This window comes from Mirounga leonina, unplaced genomic scaffold (genome assembly GCF_011800145.1).
Source record: "Mirounga leonina isolate KUSES-001 unplaced genomic scaffold, KU_Mleo_1.0 Mir_175, whole genome shotgun sequence".
NCBI classification, from domain to species: Eukaryota; Metazoa; Chordata; class Mammalia; order Carnivora; family Phocidae; genus Mirounga; species Mirounga leonina.
The window spans coordinates 16,144,637-16,158,577 of record NW_023270453.1 but is presented as its reverse complement, the minus strand read 5'-3'; the positions used below and the strand labels follow the sequence as shown (position 1 = coordinate 16,158,577).

At 48.2% G+C, this 13,941-nt stretch overlaps 1 protein-coding gene across 1 annotated transcript in view; it reads right to left on the bottom strand.

The window, feature by feature from the left end:
- The window catches only part of GDI2 (GDP dissociation inhibitor 2), a 31,700-nt gene extending 29,919 nt beyond the window's left edge, over positions 1-1,781 (bottom strand). Inside the window, exon 1 of the mRNA XM_035021722.1 lies at positions 1,493-1,781. Within this exon, the coding sequence (XP_034877613.1) occupies positions 1,493-1,537 (45 nt within the window). The 5' untranslated portion in view covers positions 1,538-1,781. The remainder of the gene's footprint in view (positions 1-1,492) is intronic.
- Between the last annotated feature and the right edge of the window lie 12,160 nt (positions 1,782-13,941).

Sequence of the window (13,941 nt, the reverse complement as noted above, 5' to 3'; positions counted from 1 at the left end):
GACAATGCTCTGCATAGATAAAATTCTCAAAGAACATCTCAGAAAGCAATCTAAGAAGGCTCACAGGGATTAAAGTTATCATAGCTATAAAGTGAGGGCAGAAATTGGTCTGATTTCCTGTTGTGTACCTACCACTCATCAAAAGGTCAAAATTAACCCAAATGAATACTTAAAGTGCATTATCTTAACTTGGTTGTTATCCAGTAAGACCATGCTATCTTTGACGCAAAGTGATGCTTCTGCACCAGGCATGTAGAAACCTGCAGGACAGATCTGCGCTCATTTGTCCACATCCAACTGACCTAATCAAGAGCAAATCTGAAAGACCAGCAATAACCATAGAAAAAACAGAACTGGCTCTTATAACACGCTGGCAGCAACCGAGCCGTTCCAATGGGCGAAATCCTCCACAAACTACTAAGCTTGGAATCCCAATTACACGCTTTAGAAATATTAACTGGAAAAAAAAAAAAAAACAGCCCCGCAGCTGGTAGGCCTGTTCATTTAGGCATCCAACCCTTTTGCCAATTCACCACCTAAGAAATTCGACTGAATCCCTCACATTCAAAATGACTGAATAGTTTTCTAGGTAAGTGACCTCATCTATTTGGTACTACTTCCTAGCCAGTCACATGTCTGCTTCGGACTGGTTGGTAGGAGAGAACCTGGCCTCTAGCAAACCATCACCGGTCCATTTCTTAGGGGAAAGCCCCCAGGAGAGACAATGGACGCAGGGAACGGACCAAACCAAAGGAGATGGCAAAGGTCAGGAGAGAAAGCATCGGATAGACAAGCTTTGAGAACACTCATTTCCAATTCTACAGATGCTCAGTAAGTGGGATGAGAGTGGTTAAAAGGAATGTGTAATGCTTCTCATTTGAAGTGGGGGGGGGGGATAAAAAGCTAATTTTCTCTAAGTTCACTGAACTGCATCAGTTACAAGACGGTGATTATCCAATGACTTGCCACAAAATCTTGTGCCTAGCTCTGGTAGGCCGAGACCGACGAGCAGCGGTGGCTGAAGTCGAAGTAGGAAACGCAGCTGCGAGCGCTCCCGCCCTCCCCCACCCCGCCTGGTGCTTTTCCGTTTCCAATCGAGAGGCCATCAACCGTGGAGGAGGCGGAGGGGCACCCACACCCCAAGCGGGCAGTTTCCCTCGTTTCCCACCCACTTTTACTTCCCCGTCGCTCTGCACTAGGCCACCCCCCCGGACCGGTTTCTCCATCTCCAGGTCTGTCCTTGCAGGTCTGGGGCAGACCCCCCCCCCCCCGCCCCGGCCTGCGCGGCGGCCGCGAGCCTTCGCCGCCGGGCACTGCCGCAGGCCCCCGACGCCCCGGGTCGCGTCTCCCGCATGGTCGCAGTGGCCCCCCACGACGACGCCACCCCGCGCTCGCAGGGACGCCGTCCGACACGGCGCGGCCCCGCGGGGTGGGCCCGGCCTCCCGCGGCGCGCGGGCTGCGGGGCGCGGGACGCGGGGCAGGGGGACTCACCGTCAGGCCGGTGCCCAGCACGATCACGTCGTACTCCTCATTCATGGCGGGGGACGGCGAGGACCGAGGCCCAGCGAGAGCACAAGGCGCGGGGACTCGAGGGGCCAGCGGCTATACGACCACCCGGGAGCCACAGGGAAAGAGCTCAGGCCGGTGTTGGGGCCCGACGGAAACGGGGAGCCAGGGCTGGAGCTGAAACGGAGCTGGAGAGGAGAGAGGCCGGCCGCCACCTCAGACGGGAAGAGAAGAGCGGGGCAGGGAGGGGAGGGAAGACGGGGAGGGCAGGGAAAGGCGGGCGGCGACCCGGGCCTCCGCAGCCGGGGCGGGGCTTAGAGACGGCGCTCGGAGGGCCGTCGATCACACCCTTCCCGCTCTCTCATTGGCTGAGTTCCCGTTGCCCGCCCAACCTTCGTCCTCTCCTTCCTCTCGCGAGAGGAGGGCGGGCCGTCCCTCTGGCGGTTCCGGTTCCCCGCCCGGCCCGCTGCCACCGTGGTTGGGGGCGGAGGAGGCGGCCGGTCGCGGACCCTGAGGGCCTGCAGTGGGGGCGAAGCGCGCCCGTGGCCGGAGAGCGGCAGTGCGCTTCGTTACTCCCTCAGTGGTGTGGGAGCCAAGGCACGCCCAGTGCCCCGAGACCTCCCGCCGCCCTTGGACTTTGAGCCCGTGGAGGGCACGTGCGCCGGAGCCGGCGGCGCGGGAGTCTGCTGGGGACGCGGGCGGCCGCGTCGGGCCCCGCACTCCCGCCCTCGCACTGCCGGGCTCCGTCTAGTAGCCTGGCTCCGGCTGCGGCCCGGGCGCTGTGCAGGCCTCGGCCCGGCGTGCTCGCGCGGCCGCGCCTACCCCCGTCATTGGCAGCTTGCTTTGTGTTTCCTCCCATCCGGCCTCCTTTTTCTGAATGAAAAAGCCCCCACCGTCTTGAAAGCAGTTCAGAGATCACAGGTTTTATCTTATTTCCCGCCCTTTGTCGTGCTTGCTGCGTTGCCCCATGTGCGGCCCGAGGAAAATTAATGAGAAGAAAAAACCCAGCTTTTAAAAAAAGTAACCCTCAGCACAAATGAAGAGGAAGGCCCGCTTTGATTTGGAAAGCGGGTCTGCGCCTACTGAGAGCTATAGCTCAGGCCAGCTATAGAAATTCCCATGACCACATGGGAATAGGGTCAGGCCATGAGAGTGGAAGAAACATTCCTTGCGTGCCTTCCCTCTCCTCTACTCCTGCCCACCCCCAGCCCCCCAACTTTTTAGGATTCCCACTGGAATCTCCAGCTTTGGGTAAAGAGATGGGTGTAAGGAGCGGCTTGTGTTCTCAACCAAAGAGAGGAGGCCCTATAGAGGCAGTCTGGACAAGTGATTCCCCTAAAGCCTTGGACAGCCTGTGTTTACAGCCCGTGACAGGTCTGCAAACTCAGACGGAAGAGTTGGTATTTCCTTCTAGAGTTACTCTCAAACACAGCTGGAGAACTATTCAAAGTGAATCTTGGTAGGCAGAACTTCCTTCATATTTAAATCATTCAGATTCCGGAAATAATGTAACGTTGTTGTACAATGTTTCTTCACCCCAGAAAGAGTTTTAAGAAAGTGTGTTCTATCAGACCATGGACCTTGGGGGGTGAGGGGGGAGTTTAAATTTACATACCTTAACTGGATTTGTATACATCAGTGACCAAAGGAATTCCTATGAGTAGACAAAAATCAAGTGCAAAGTTGACTACTGAACCTTATGTACCAGTGGGTGTGACTGATTTTTCTGTTGGCTTTAAGAAGGTCCTGCTGTTCTCTCCGAGTTTGTGCACATGTATTTATACACACAAACTTAGAAACAACAGAAACTTCTCACAGTTCTGTAGGTTACAAAGTACAAGATCAAGGTGTGCCTGGTGAGGGCCTGCTTCCTGGTTCAAGTTGTCTTTTCACTATGTCCTCAGGTAGTTGGAGGGAAAAGGGATCTCTAGGGCTACTTTTACAATGTTACCTATATTTTTGAACTGACTTGAAATATTGACCCATTTTTTATTTTTATTTATTTATTTATTTTGTGGAGAAAAAAATTTATTTACAATCTAGGATTGTTGAATTGACCCATTTTTTTTTTAAGATTTTTATTTATTTGAGAGAGAGAGAATGAGAGAGAGAGCACATGAGAGGGGGGAGGATCAGAGGGAGAAGCAGACCCCCTGCTGAGCAGGGATTCCCGATGTGGGACTCGATCCAGGGACCCCAGGATCATGACCTGAGCCGAAGGCAGTCGCTTAACCAACTGAGCCACCCAGGCGCCCCGAATTGACCCATTTTTTAAAAACTAGCAATAATGAGCCTGGCTGGCTCAGTCAGTAGACCATGTGACTCTTGATCTAGGGCTCATGAGTTTGAGCCCCATCTTGGGCGTAGAGATTACTTTAAAAAAAAAAAATCTTTGGGGCACCTGGCTGGCTCAGTTCAACTCTTGATCTCAGGGTCATGAGTTCAAGGCCCACATTTGGTGTGGAGCCTACTTAAAAAAAGTAAAATAAAAAATAAAACATAAAAACTAGCAATAACATAAAGAGCCTTTTTCATGTATTGCCATCAACCTCTAAATGTTGAGGCTTTTAAGCATATCTGCTGAAATATGTTACCATGTTTTAAGTGAAGGGCATTTTATCAATATTCAGATGGAGTTAATGAGAAACTTCAAAGCATTGGATAAGGGATCTGAATTTAAGGCTAATGAGGCTCTTCAATCTGATCCCTTACACTGAAGTTCAGTTTTGTTGGCAGTACAAGTCCTGTGGCCCTGAGGAAGCCCCCCCCCAAAAATAAAAACAACGAACTGATTTAATCCAAAATTCTATGCCTGCTCTAGGATCTTCATCACCTATTCTAGTTGCCAAGGAACTTGGTAGACAACAAATACTGTTCATGGTGAAGTGGCTTGAAAGCCACTAATTGATTCTGTGTATTAGAAGCCTCAGTTCCTCACAGAATGAAACCTTAGGTTTGGGGGAAGTGGGTGATTGGTGGAGAGGAGTGGAAAATACCATCCCTCTGGAAGATATTTCAAGTCTTTGTACAAAGCAAGAGTCCAGTGTGAGTGTTATTTATACGCAGGTGCTTGGGAATCATTGCTGATCTTTTGCCCTGAGCTCCCACCAGCTCCTTACGGAGGGAGATACTGAGTCCAAGGAAAAGAAAATCAGAATGAATCTTCATCCCGGCCATCTTTCTGTCCTGAACCACTGCAACAGTTTCTCACCCAGTTTCCTCTTCTGTCTGGGCTGACCGTTATCTTCCTAAAATGTAAATCGGATCATGTTCATGCTGCTGCCTATCTTTTGCATTTAGAATAAAATGCAAACCCCTTACTTTGGGCTAAAAGGTATTGTTGAACTTAACCTTTGTATCTCTCTCCAACTTCATCTTGTATACTTCTTGCTCACTACACTCCAAACACACTAGTCTTTCAGTTCCTAAAATCTGGTCAAACTTTTAACCACCAAGGGCCTCTGCACCATGGTGGGTCCCGTAGCTACTAACCCTCACTTCCCCTCTTACACCTCTTCTCACAGCTGACGCTTTCCACTTCCATAAGTTTCAACATGAAAACCTTCCCTTGGGGCGCCTGGGTAGCTCAGTCCATTAAGTGTCTTCCTTCAGCTCAGGTCATGATCCCAGTGTCCTGGGATCGAGCCCTGCGTTGGGCTCTCTACTCTGCAGAGAGCCTGCTTCTCCCTCTCGCTCTGCCCCTGCTTGTGTGCTCGCTCTCTTGTTCACTCTCTCTCTCAAGTAAATAAAATCCTTAAAAAAAGAAAAGAAAAGAAAAGAAAACCTCCCCTGACCACGTTATCTAGTGTAGGTAGTTTCCCCCCAACTCTTACTCTCTAATCACCCACTGCTTATTTCTTTCATCGATTTTTATCAAATTGGTAATTACATTCTTTACTTGTTTTTGTCTGCCTACCAATCAGAATGTAAAGTCCATGAGGGCAGGGATAGTATCTATCTTGTGCAGAATTATGGCTCTAGAACAATGCCGAGTACCTGGCACATGATGAGTAAATATTTGATGAATGAATAAGAGACCTGGAAGTTGATCCCTAGATCAACAAGGACTACATGTGGTGAAATAGGTACGAGTTCCTCCTGATACTTTTGAAAAGGGCAGCTTTTCCTATTGCAGAAGATACTAAGATTATTATTTTAGAGGGTTTTAAAAAGAGGGTTCTATAAAATATAAATCTGTTTAACATCTGGAAATCTAATGCTGAAGATAAAACATATTAGAATATCTAGAAAAAAATTTAAATCCCCAAAATAAATATTTCCTAGTTTATGGTAAGATTCATTTACCCATACCCACCCAGCCCCACAAAGTGCTCATCTGCTCCCAGTCTCCATCTGAGTGGAGACTGGCTCCACCCTGGGTCCAAACCAGAATTCTAGATATCATCCTTGATTCTGTCTTCTTTCTTTCCTTCCACATCTATTTCTATTTTCCTTTGCTGTGTAACAAACCACCCCAAAACTTAGTGACTTAACAATGTATTATTATCTCTAATGGCTCTGTGGTTGAATGGACTCAGATATGTGGGAATTGCTTGGGTCTACAATGCAGTTGTAGTCAACGGCTGGGCTGGAAGACTGAAGACCAGACTAGACTGGACATTCAATATGGTGCACTCCCATGGCTGGCAGCTGATGCTGGCTGGCAGCTGGGAGCTTAGCTGGGGCTGTCAACAAGATCAGCTATGTAGGTGTATCCTCTCCACTTGGCTTGTGCTTCTCAAAGTACGGTAGTTGTGTTCCAAGAGTATAAGTTCCAAGAAACAAGAAATGGAAGCTGCCGGGCTCTTAAGGCCTGGGCCCACAGACTGGCACAGCGTCCCTTCTGCCATATTCTGCTTGTCAGAGCAATTACAGAACACACCCAGATTCTAAAGGAGGAGCCCTAAGCCCACTCATCAATGCAAAGACCTGCCAGTGAATGTGTAGCCATCTTCACTCTGCCACAATACCCCATTATGCTCTGGCCATTCCATCTCATAAAAATCCTTCCAAACCCTCCAGAATCTCCAACCTCACTGCCTCTACACTAGTACAGACCACCATCAAGTTTTCTCCTAGATGGGTGCAAAAGCTTTCTTCATTGGCCTTCGGTTTCGGTGTCTCAAACTTGTTCTCTGTGGTATAGTCCAAGTGATCTTCATCAAAATCAAAAGTGACTGACCTGACCACGTCCTAGGCTTCCACTGCTCTTAGGATTAAGTCCAAATACAGGTTATTTCCTAAGATGAGCTTCAATGATCTGGTCCTCAATTACCCAGTGGACACATCCCTCACCACAGCCCTCCTCCACCCTCGCCAGAGTTTCTGATTCATTGCCACACTAGTCAGTGTCCAGCCAGAAGAACACAAGCCACTCTAGGTATTTTACGTAGAGGCACTATGCAATAGGGAATTGGTTTCAAAACTTGAAAGGGCTGGAGAGGCAAAACAGAGAAGTTTCCCCGGAGGTTAGGAACAGCCTGAAACTCTGGAGCAAGAGGGAAAATGGCACTACCCAGCCTTCAGGGTCCCCGTGCCGTCAGCCTGGCCCAGCGCCATGAGTCCCCTCCCTGGCTGCTCCGGATGCCGTGACTGCAGATACGACCAACAGGGGAACGTGGAGGCTTTTCCTGCCTCCTGTCTGCCCCCAGCACTTTCCATTGGCAGAACTCACCAGAAGCCAGTTGGCAGAGGGCTCTGGGAAGGGTGGTTTGCTGACTCAGCCCCTGCAATCCAGAGAAAAGCAGGGATGGAGCTGAGGGCCGACAGATGATGAGCAGAGCTGCTCCAAACATTTTTCTGTTCCGTGAGTTTGCCATGCTCCTTACCTTCTAGACATGCCTTTCCCTCAGTCTGGAACATTCTTCCCCTATCCCTCTATGGACCTTGCTTTCTTCTGCTTGTAAGAATCCTCAGTGCAGATGTCACTTCTTCCACAAATCTTTCCTTACTTCCCACTCTGGATTAAATTCCTCTCTTCTGGATTACCAGGTACTCTCTATGACCCTTCTCTTGGCACATGGCACCTGGGTTGTAACTGGGTGCTTACCGTTTGCTAGTCCTATGGAGTTGTGTTCCTCTCAAGGGTAGAACTCTACATTTTCATCTTTTTTTCCTTACCACCTAGATCATACGAGGCACTGAATAAATATTTAATGCAGGGGTTCATAACCTGGGGGATAATTATGATGGCCTGTAAATGGTCTGTGAACCCTCAGATTTGTATGCAAAATACAGTGCACATGTGTATTTTTCCAGAAAGAGGATCCACCATCAGATTCTCAGAGGGGTCAGTAACTCCTACATGATTAAGAAATTCTATGTATGGATAAGGAATGAATTCACAATATTCTTAAGACTTGGGTAAAGAAAAATATAACTTCCAGGAAGAAACTGAGTATCAAAGACCGTCTCAGTGGCTTACCCTACATTACAACTTTTATTGAATTTCTGTATATAGAGAAATGAAATCAGTACCAAGACTGACGATGTATCTACAAATACAAAGTAATATGCAAATTAGAAATCATTAGCAAGTGCAATTAGTCACAGCTCTATGGAGTGCTTTAAATATAATGATGAGGGGCGCCTGGGTGGCTTAGTCATTAAGCATCTGCCTTTGGCTCAGGTCATGATCCCAGGGTCCTGGGATCAAGCCCCGCATCGGGCTCCTTGCTCGGCCGGGAGCCTGCTTCTCCCTCTCCCACTCCCCCTGCTTGTGTTCCCTCTCTCGCTGTGTCTCTCTCTGTCAAATAAATAAATAAAATCTTAAAAAAAAATTTTTTTTTAAATAAATAAATATGATGAGGAGTTGGTAGAATTGGGTGGGGTTTCAGGTGTTATGCCCAAGCAGGTGAGCCGGGTGTCCCAATTTCCAAAAACTTCATAAGTGTAGGGCAAGCATGTTCCAGATCCTTTCCCCTTTCAGAAAGCTTCAACTTACTCTAGCCTCTAACTACAGAGAAGTGGTGGGAAAATAGCATGGCTGTCAAGGAAAAGCAATTGCCGTTGACTGAAATGATGATTTATTTGTTCCATCCTCAACTAGAATGATCTCTAAGCTGCCCAAGCCTTAATGTTTCTTAGGTCACTTGAAAATCATTGACTTAAATGTTTCTTGTATTAGTTTAAGTTACTTTGGTTTCAAGTAACAAAAACCGAGTCAGGCTATCTCAAGTATAAAGGGGGATTTATCAGGAGGATAAAGGGGCAAAAGAGTAGTCAGGTCTCTGGAAGGAACTGGAGTCAGGAATTGGAAAACTGTCTCTAAGCCCAGCTCATCTCTGTATGGCTTCTTCATTATTTTCTCTCTCTACGGCTGACACTGCTTTCCTTGGATGTGGAGGGTGGGTGATGGCTGGCCGCCCCGTTCAGCTGAGTTACACCACGTCTATCCAGATGCTCATGATAGGGCAGGGTTCCTCAGCCTCACACTGACATTTCAGGCCAGAGCACTCTTTGGTGGAGGGGGTTGGGGGCAGTCCTGGGCACTGTAGGATGTTTAGCAGCACCCCTGGCCTCTTCCCACGAGATGCCAATACCCAACCTCTCCCTGGCCCCAGCTGTGACAATCAAAATGTCTCCAGACATTGCCAGTGTCCCACTGGTGGGGCAGGGGGTCAAAAATCACCTAGGGTGAGAACCCCTGGACTAGACTCTCCAGGTTTTCATAATTCAACATCAGATTTCCAGACAGAGAATCTGATTGGCCTAGCTTGGGGTCTTGTGTCCAACTTGATCCAATTAACTAAAGCCGGGGCATAGAGGCGCATGACAGAAATATGGCTACTAGGAGTCCACATTCATGGGGAGGGTGGCCAGGTCCCAGAAAAGAGGAATGAACAGATACTCTAGTAGGTGTCCATGACATTTCCTTCAACCTAGAAGTGAGGTGCTCTAGCCTGACTCTATGGACTCTACTCATAGGTGGTTTAGGAGAACATCTTCCCAGAGAGAGATTTGTGATATCTATATACCTTTAAATTTTTAACCCCAAATCTTCCACTATAAGGCTTTTGAAATAAAAATATCTGATTTTTTTCATTTATCTCTTCAATAATTATTTGTTCTGTCTCCTCTGTGCCAGGCACTGGATTTGGCCTTAGTGAGCTAAGTAGATTGGATCCTGTTTACACATTTTAACTCCAGATTGATTTAATGGTTGCGATAGTATAATCCTACTTTGGGTTAGCTTCTTTTCATTTCAAAGCTATTTTACCTTTGACATCTAATTACTATTTTTAATTCTAAAGTTTTAAAATCAATTATCTTCTTTATACCAGTGTGGGGTTACCTGCCCATCAGAACTGAGTGGTAGTCTTGGTATTCTTACCAGCAATTCATGACCACATGCTCATATTTTACTAGAATAGTCAGTTTTGACCACTGAAACTCAGTTGCCCACGGCCCTAAAAAAATTCCAAGGTTAGTCTTGACTCCTTTCAGAAATAAATAACAAAGTATTAGGAAGAACATCTTGTCTTTTCTCAGATAACAGAAAAATAAGTTCTCATGTTAGCTGGCAAATAAGAATTCACTGTGCAGTGAAGTTTATATAGAATGACTCTGTTAGGTTAAAAATAAGGCTTACAGCTTTTAAGCTCTGCCCACCTCCCAAAACAGCATGCTGACCTTCCAGTGTGTGTAGCCTAAGTCAGTATCTCCTGGCAGATTCTCTTCAAGGAGAGTCCCATGGTCCTGTAAGTTTGGGAAGTGCTGCCCATTATGTCCTCCTTTGGGAGAGTCACAGTGGAGATTGGTAAGGTCCCTGAGAAGTTTCCACGGCCACAGTCATTTTGGAGAGAAATCTGGCCGTACTCACTACATCTCACATGTGCAAATCCTACGTCCCAGCTCTCTATTCCTGGGGACACATCGGAAAGACATTTTCTGGGATATAAAAAGCAGCACTAAAATGTTCATCCAATTCTAATACAGGGGAGCCAAGAGTGGGAGGTAAGCTCCAGCAGCAATCAGAAGGATTCAACCTCAGTGTAGCAAAGAGGAGGAGGCTGAAACTAGTTGAGACAAGAGGAGATTTCAAACCCACACCACTGTTATAAACTTTGACAACGTCACACACCGTTCAAGTGCACTCATGTGTGAGTGCCGGAGTGCGAGTCAAATAGCCACGGCATTCATTAGAGAGTGGGGGTGGGGGGAAGGACAATAAAAGATGGAACTTGAGACACAGCATGGTGTAGATTGAGCACACGCCTGTACCTTGGTTCCCAACCCAAGGTCTGCTAAAATGGCACAAAAGGAAGAAAAAGGGTCTAAAACTTTGCATTCAGAGAGAGCAGAAAGGGAGTCTGCCGCTGGATGACAGCAGACCCTCAAGTCTATGACCTAACAGACCAGAGAAAGCTGAACCATCACAGAGGCAAGGCGCCGAGAAGCAAACTCACTCCAGCTAGAGGACTCCAGAAAAGACCACAGGAGTTAAGGGGGCAGGTGTCTCGAAGGCCAGGCGGGGAAGTGGGGTAAGAACGGAACTGGTCGACAGTGCCTACAAGGAGCAGTGGGTTCCTGGATCCCCTCTGCCCCCAGCAAAAGGTGGGTGGTTGACTGTGCACAGTGGAGTCAGAAGGGCCCCAGTTCTGGCAGGCCCGGAAGAAATAGCACACCACCCCCAAGCACACGGGATTCCGCTGTGGGATGCCGACAATGCGGGAAGCAGGGGGCGTAGGGAAATCTCTGTACCTTTGGCTCGATTTTGCTGTGAACCTAAAATTGTTCTAAAAAATAAAGTATGTTTTAGGGTGGCTTGGGGGGCTCAGTTGGTTGAGCGTCTGACTCTTGGTTTCGACTCAGGTCATGATCTTGGGGTTGTGACATGGAGCCCTGAGTCCAGCTCTACGCTCAATGGGGAGTCTGCTTCAGAGTCTCTCCCTCTTCCTCTGCCCCTCCCCCCCATGCTCTCTAAATAAATAAATAAATAAAATCTTTTTAAAAAATTAAAAAAATGGGGCGCCTGGATGGCTCAGTTGTTAACCGTCCACCTTCGGCTCAGGTCATGATCCCAGAGTCCTGGGATCGAGTCCCGCATCGGGCTCCCTGCTCGGCGGAAAGCCTGCTTCTCCCTCTCCCACTCCCGCTGCTTGTGTTCTCCCTCTAGGTGTGTCTCTATCTGTCAAATAAATAAATAAAATCTTTAAAAAAAAAAAAAAGTATATTTAAAGAAAAACGACCAAAAGGGGGCTCCTGGCTGGCTCTGTCAGTAGAGCATATGACTCTTGATTTCAGGGTCGTGAGTTCGAGTCCCATGTTGGACATAGTAATTACTTAAACAAACAACAACAAAAGAAAAAAAAAAGGAAAAAAAAAGGCAACCGAAAGTTTTAAAGAGATGTTCTGGGATAGAATCTCATTTTAAGAAAATAAAATAGAGCATTTTCATTTTGAAAAATCAAAAGGAATCCACACGGCACTTAGCAGGTGAGAACACCGGGTCACAGGGAGCCTCCCTCGTCCCCACTGGGCACGGCTGTTGCCGGCGCCTGATGTGGGCATCCAGCGGTGGTGGGTCTGGACCCGCCTCACTGACTCCTCTGGTTCTCCAAGGCCACAGGCAGATACCTGGCTACTCAGGTGAGTGTCTGGAAGCAGCAGGACCCCTCCTCTTCTGGGGGGATGAAAGCCTTACCCATCTGCATCAGTCTGCAGACCTGGGCTGTAGACAATTTATTCTTGCCATCCTACATGTTCAGAGGAGCGTATCGTCGTGTTTCTGTTTGAATTTTGCTTTGTCAGAAGGTGGTCGGTCTCCCGACCCTCTTGTAAGGGAGAATCACTGGTCCCAATTCACCTCCACCCCACTTCTTCACATCACTTAGAGCTACTGGATTCTAGAATAGACTGGAAAGGACTTTAGAAGCCTTAATCTCCCCATTTTATGGTCGAGGACATCTCCAGCTGAGAAGGTTTACACAGCTCATAACCATCATCTCTCAGTGAATTAAAATAAATTTCTCTTCCGGTGGAATGCAGCCAACATTGTATGTTTTATATAAGCCTTGCTTTAGGCTGTGAAGATTTAAATGTAGACCCAGAGGAGCACCTGCGGGGCTCAGTCGGTGAAGCATCCGTCTTCAGCGCGGGTTGTGATCCCAGGGTCCTGGGCTCGAACCCCGAGTTGGGCTCCCTGCCACCTGCTTTTGCTCTGGATTCCGAAAGCACATCCTCTGGTCTCTCCTGTACGCTCTTTCCCGCGCTTTCTCTTTTTCCCTCTCCTCGATTTCTCTTGCCTACTTTCTTCCTGTCTTAGGTCTTTCTTCCCATGGTACCTTTGACACTTTGCCAAACCATGGACGGGAGAAGGTGGCAGGACATAACTGTTTCCACCCCTGGATGCACGTGGGCTCCCTGCCTTCCCCACCCTGCCCTCCTAGCACTATCAGTAGTGGGTTTCTGGGGTTCTGTTACCTCTCCAGGGTGCCTGGTCGTTCTCTCTCTCTCTCAAATAAATAAATTAAATCTTTAAAAAAAAAACAACAACAATAGATACTACAGATTGTTTCATCTCTGTACATACAGATCTACATCTCACTCTTTCTAACAGTTCCATGACATCCTGTAATTCAGCCCTATTACTATTATTCTTAGGTTATAATATTAGAAAACTTTATGAAGACAGAGGTGGAAAACTGTTTGGGGACACTCGTGTAAACACCCAAATAAAGAGTATCCTGCACCTTTTTGGCAAAGCACTACATTCGTGGCATGACACGGGATTTCCCCCCCCAAGGAACATGCAGGGGGTTGAACGGTGCCCCACAAAAACCCCATGTCCCTGGAACCTGTGAATGTGACCTTATCTGCAAAAAGGTCTTTGTACGTATAATTATGGATTTTGAGATGCGATCATCCTGGATTTAGGGTGGACCCTAGATGACCAGAGTCCTTACAGGAGAATAGCTGAGGGAGAAGCCACATGGCCATGGAGGCAGAGACAGGAGGGACGCAGCCCCAAGCCCGCGAACACTGGAGCCCCCCGGAAGCTGGAAGGGGCAGGAGGATCCTCCCCTAGAGCCTTAGGAGGGAGCACGGTGCTGCCAACACCTTGGTTTCAGACTCCGGCCTCCAAACCCTGAGAGAACACAGGGCTAGTTTGGGGTCATTTGTTGAGGCAGCCCTAAGAAACTGAGTCACAGCGCTAACCTAGATGTCATGAACCCTACTCATTCTGGGTCTTGGTTTCCTTCATGTCGAAAAGGGAGACGGTTGGGCCACAGGGTGTGAAGTTCCTTCGTAGTGTGAACAGTTTCCAACCGCGTTCGGGATTCCCAAGGCCGTCCTCGTGGCTGCATGGTGGTGAGGCTTCTCCTTTGCCCCATACTGCTTCCCTCCCCACCCTCTCCACAGAGAGACTCCCTAATGAGCCCTCTACCTGCCCCCCAGCCCCATCGCCATCCCAGCGGGGGGGGGGGGCAGGG